Below are 5,773 nucleotides of genomic sequence, written 5' to 3'. Positions count from 1 at the left end.
CCAGCTGTATGAACACAGAAGCGTAAATGCTGCTGCAAATATGCTTTTTTCAATTAGCAGACCAGGTAATATACACAGCGATATGGATTAAAACAGCATTCACTTATCTTAGATGTGGATTTCAGATGTTCTGAAACACGCTGCAACAGTTTGATTTGCGAGCAGCGATGCTTAATTTGCTCCGGAGCAAGCTGAAAAGCTGCTGAATAATACTGAATACAGCTTATATAGAAATGCCGCGATAGGTGTCGTATTCCTATAGGTAGATGTGATCAGCTGAGAATCAGCTGATGCAAGCTTGACTCACGTGACCTGCCAGAACTAACGCTAAAGCTCAATTTTTAAGGGGCCCTTGTGGCACTCTGAAAAAGCAGCCCATAGATGGAAATGGTGCATCCCAAAACACTATGTTTGAGAAGATATCAACTTGATCTAAGGTATAATGCTGGAGTGGCTAGCAGTAAATCTCTAGCTTAGGGAGCAAACACCCAGCTCTCAATTGAGAGGGGGCTCGACCTACAGCATGTTCCAATGCTGGAACAGCCAGCAGTTACTTAGATGAGGGAGCAACACACCCAGTTCTCAATCGAGAGGGGGGATCAACCTGCAGCATGTTCCAATGCTGGAACAGCTAGCAGTAATTTACTTAGCTGAGGGAGCAACACACCCAGCTCTCAATTGAGAGGGGGCTCGACCTACAGCATGTTCCAATGCTGGAACAGCTAGCAGTAATTTACTTAGCTGGGGGAGCACAACACCCAGCTCTCAACGAGAGGGGGCTTGACCTACAGCACGGTCGTTAGAAATCAGAAGGGTAAGCGTACTGCAAGCTAGCCAAAAAACTCAGTGCATCAGATAGGCGGAGGAAAGGCCTAGTTCGCCTGATGCTGCTGGTTCTAGGTGCTCTAGGAAAAAAGAGAACTCAACTTCGAATTCAGAAAGGAGTAGCGTGCTCATAGGAAACCCTTTGATAAAGGGGAGCACTGCTAAACACTACCACGAGAACAGCCCACGGAGCAAGGAATCCAACTCCTCAGAAGGGAGAGAATTCAAATGATCGAAAGAAAGCACCATGCTCACAATAACCCTCAATGGTGAGGGGAGCGATGCTTCAAAAGTGTGTCAACAGAGACACACTGGTTGAGTGGAGCCCAAGGTACCAGGGTCTAAACCAACTCAGAGAAAGGGAACGAGGCTAATAACGCGTAACCCTTACCATACAGGATTTCAGAAAAGTGCGCAAAGTATAATGTGCACACTTAAGGCCCAATCCCAATTCTACCCCTTAGCCCTTCCCCTTTCCCCTCAGTTTCGCGCGTTCACGTGAAGGGGTAGGGGTGTCTCAATTCTCTTTTGGTTGGAGGGGTAGGGGTAGGGGAAGGGCCAGACAGCCCTTCAAACGAAGATTTTTCGGGACCACACTTCAAACGAAGGGGTATGAATTATCTCAGCGTAAACCGGCTTCAGGGGCAACATGGCTGCCCGAGCGAACAAAAAGACACATAAATGTAAGCATTTTTGGCATTAATAAAGATTTTAACAAAAAGTAATCATTTGTTTTATGTTACATTCAATCGTGAGTTCATATTTACGGTCATGTTTCTCAAAGAAATGTTTGCAAAAAATCGCTAATATTTGCTAACTAACGTCATATCATTATAGACTGCACGATAGTGCCACAACATATTTTCATGTCTGAACAGGGGCGATAACCACCGTAGACATTGAGGGGGGCTAGTCCTCCCAATAATTAGAAATCGCTAAACCCATTTCTCAAATATTGCCAATTCGAGAGAGAGAGAGAGAGATGAAAGTTGCGTGTATGCGCGTCTGTGCGTTTCTCTTTTTAGAGTGAGTTTTCTTAAAAAAACTGTGATTTTATCCTCTCGTTGCTGGAAAATATAATGTAGCGATTCAGTATTTAAACTGTTATTAATAAAAGTCGTGGGGTAGCGTTGACAAGCTTCTTTTCTGCTGGATGTGTGAGCTGCGCGATCTCCGATATATATATATGTGTGTGTGTGTGTGTGTGTGTTAGTAAGTAGCGCATTAATATAGAACGGTAATTAAAAGCTCTAATGCACACCAGCACACCAGTATAGGTGTGTGTATTGTAGGAGCTAGACAACGTATGATGACGTGTGACGGCATAGTAGTGGTGTCCCAATTCGTAGGGGAATATTTTCACCCCTACCCCTTGACACTCTGTTTATAGTGACAAGGGGAAGGGGTAGGGGACAGGGAAGGGGTATAAAATAGAATTGTGATTAGGCCTTACCACCATGTGGATTTTAGAAAGTGCGCAAAGTGCTCAGCGTGCCCACTTACCACTATGTGGATTTTAGAAAGTCCGCAAAGTGTTCAGCATGCAAGCATTAAGAGCTTCCCAAGCATCTGTTCACAGATACCCGGAAGTACTGAGCCAAACAGGAGAGGCAAGCTCAAATACAACCCTCTAAGATGAGGGGAGCACTGCCTGAGACAGCATTACACAAGGTTCTCGCAAATGCCACCTATACTTCCCGCTCGATGCCTCAGCAAGAGGGGATATCCTGGTGACCAGAAGCCCCTCAGGGCGACCTAGATACGGTGTACCAGACAGGGCAGCCTGAAAGCATAAGCCCAGCCCAGAAGTCCAGGAAATTTTGCAGTGCCGTGCCGGGTGCCTGTTGATCAAGAAGGCTCCCGCAGAAGCCTGTGACCTGGCTGCATAATCCAGGAAGCATGAAGCCGAAAAAAGGCTATCGTACCGGCTGGACACCATATCGCCGAGTGACGTAAACACTGCAAGTCAAGCACCCGGTTTCTTGATCCAACAGAGGGGGGTGCTCACCGAGGACCTACCCTAGAAAAAGGACAGAAACACACAGGTCCCGGAAAACATATTAGAAATGGATCATACTCACTCACCATGGTTCCCGCGCAGGAGACCCGTTCAAGAAGCGACCCGAGGAAGCCTCTAGTTTGGACCATCAGTAAGGTGGTCATTATGAAGCCATAGAACCAACCAAACATCATAGGTCCAGCCTAGGAGACTGTAATGCAGAAAGTTCCTACCTAACCTCGGTCAGGTGGAGAGATAGTGGTTATAGGGGAATTAGGAAAGGGAAGATAAGGGTAGATGTAAGACCCCCGAAGGAAATTATTAGATACTCAAGTATCACTCTGATCCGGACAAAAGCGCTGACGCCTTGTCTGGATCACATCCCTTAGGTCTTGCCTACCTCCCATTGACCCGCGATTCCTCCTACCCCTACCTGCAGGCGGGGGAGGAGCGCGAGCCGCAACACTAGCCTCCTGTGCCCGTCTCTCATTCTCAGACCAAGATGGGCCAGGACCCCTGTGTTGTTCGGGCTCCGACCTGGACCTTTGTGGAGCACCGCCATCGTGTGCAACGAAGTGACAGCCTGACCTGCTGCTTCATATGCCCTGCCATTAAAACGCGATGTATCCTGAAGGGGCTTAGATGGTCAGGAGGGAGTCTTAAGAGAGGATGTCTCACCATAGAGAGATAGCTAGCCAGCGTTTCTTCTATGGGGGGCATCTTCTCATAGCCGTTTTTGTGCATCGCCTCAATGTTGGCATAACTCGTATGCTGGAATCGATGGATGCATGAGGAAAACAACCTCTTCCATTCCTTCTCGATCTCTGTATGGAGATCAGGAAGAAAGGAAGGCTCACCTGAGCTGGAGGGTTACGGCCAGAAAGATAGTGCTCATCAAGACGACCTTCCGACATCACTTTCTTGGCACGCTCGTCATGGCGTGATCCATAACTTCCAAAACTCATCATACACAGGGCAGGAGGATTTGGAAGCCTCAGCCTCAGCTTCTTTGCCCTCCTCAGACATCTCCTGCTCTTCCTGGGTCAAACTCAGCAGAGCACCGGCCCCTGGATCAGACGATGTTAAATGAAATAACATTATCCTTCAGCGGCTCACTCTCGTCCACAGCCGAGCATAAGGGGAAAGCCCCTTTTTAAACTCATCGGCCAGATCCACCTGCGATCCCCATGAGCTCATTCTCCTCCGCGCCTCGGCAGCGGTGGGTCCTGAACCGCGGGGAGCCGATGGCTGCCCCTCTTTCCTCGAAAAGAGAGACAAACAAAAGCGGAGCTTTTTCATTGGAAAACGCTCGCAGTGAATGCAGATTGCCCTCTCGAGGACATCGCATGCGTGCTCCTCGCCCAAATAAAAAAGCAGAGACCGCGTGTGTCATCAGATAACAAATAACGACGATACGGATGCACACATCCTCTAAACGCCTTGCTAGTGCCCGCCATAAGGAAGGAATAAAGATCGCTCTTACCACGGAAATGCACGCTTCAAACAAAATGATCAGTGAAGACGAAGAAGAGGATGATGTGTTCTCCCAGCACCTATTTATACTATAGTCGCACCGGTAGTGACGTCATGGCTGTCGCCGGCCAACGTGTTGTTGGTGTTTTTTCAATGTATGCTTCAGACACGGGTCATGACGAGGCATTCCCCATAGCAACCCTTAGAGGACGCAGTTCGAAGTTCCCTTGAAAGGGAACTTAAAGACACCATGAAATCAATAATGAAGTTTTTTTAGTCTTTTAGTCCATGTCTGTTAGTTTTTGCCTCGGCAGCGGTGGGTCCTGAACCGCGGGGAGCCGATGGCTGCCCCTCTTTCCTCGAAAAGAGAGACAAACGTGATCAGTGAAGACGAAGAAGAGGATGATGTGTTCTCCCAGCACCTATTTATACTATAGTCGCACCGGTAGTGACGTCATGGCTGTCGCCGGCCAACGTGTTGTTGGTGTTTTTTCAATGTATGCTTCAGACACGGGTCATGACGAGGCATTCCCCATAGCAACCCTTAGAGGACGCAGTTCGAAGTTCCCTTGAAAGGGAACTTAAAGACACCATGAAATCAATAATGAAGTTTTTTTAGTCTTTTAGTCCATGTCTGTTAGTTTTTAGGCCATCTGTATGCTAGCATGCTTTCTTTAACACGAAAAATGGACCAGAAATATCCATGACCTATGTTTCTTGTCCTCTTTAAACTATTTAACCCCATTCAAATAATTTCATGGTGTCTTTAAGGAGAGGATGTGCATATGGTGGCTCCTGTATGCAATCTACTGGTTTGTATTACACTCAGATGCTTATACATCTTGATTATTACTGAAACTTTTAACTTTTTACCTGTTTTAACATATTGTATTAATCTCAGTCAAATATGTCTAAAAGTGGCGAGTGAATGCATATGCTCTGTCAGGCAGGTTGGTGGCTACATGATACACTCTCCATTTATTCTGCACTTACTCCATTTATTTGTAGGATAGAAGCAGAAGCATCTCCTATGACATGAGGGATTCGTCTCCACAAATTTCGATGACTTTCGATGACTCCACTTTCAATTTTCGATGGCAAATTTCAATGCCATATAAATGTTCAGTGCTCTCAGAAAATATTTGGACACTTAAGCCATAACTTTTTATTATCTTAATTTAAACGGCATTAAACTATCTGAATGTCATTGCATTAGAAAGCAAAATATCAAACCAAGTGGCTTTTTTTTTAAGAAATATAGCACAAAATCACTGTAGAAGCAGAATATTTCAATGGTTCGGAATCATTGCACAAATGGCTTAGAAAAGTGAAGTTAGTTCTGAGAAAAGATCTGGCATCATTTGTTTGCAGATGACACTTGGTTTGATTGTTTGTATCTAGTGTAATGACATTCAGACATTATTCTTTTTCAATATTTTTCAGAGTTGAAAGTGTCCATATACTGTTCCTTTTTTG

The 5,773-nt window shown here is 45.9% G+C and overlaps 1 protein-coding gene across 1 annotated transcript in view; it reads left to right on the top strand.

The window, feature by feature from the left end:
* LOC107583844 (cadherin-13-like) overlaps positions 1 to 5,376 on the top strand; it is a 23,271-nt gene extending 17,895 nt beyond the window's left edge. The window contains exon 3 of the mRNA XM_016270198.1: positions 5,306 to 5,376. Coding sequence (XP_016125684.1) covers positions 5,306 to 5,307 — 2 coding nt within the window. The 3' untranslated portion in view covers positions 5,308 to 5,376. The remainder of the gene's footprint in view (positions 1 to 5,305) is intronic.
* Positions 5,377 to 5,773: the final 397 nt, after the last annotated feature.

Source organism: Sinocyclocheilus grahami, unplaced genomic scaffold (assembly GCF_001515645.1).
Source record: "Sinocyclocheilus grahami isolate Dianchi unplaced genomic scaffold, SAMN03320097.WGS_v1.1 scaffold55.1, whole genome shotgun sequence".
Classification (NCBI taxonomy): domain Eukaryota; kingdom Metazoa; phylum Chordata; class Actinopteri; order Cypriniformes; family Cyprinidae; genus Sinocyclocheilus; species Sinocyclocheilus grahami.
Note: the sequence above shows the minus strand (reverse complement) of the source record. Positions and strands in the feature narration are given on the sequence as shown.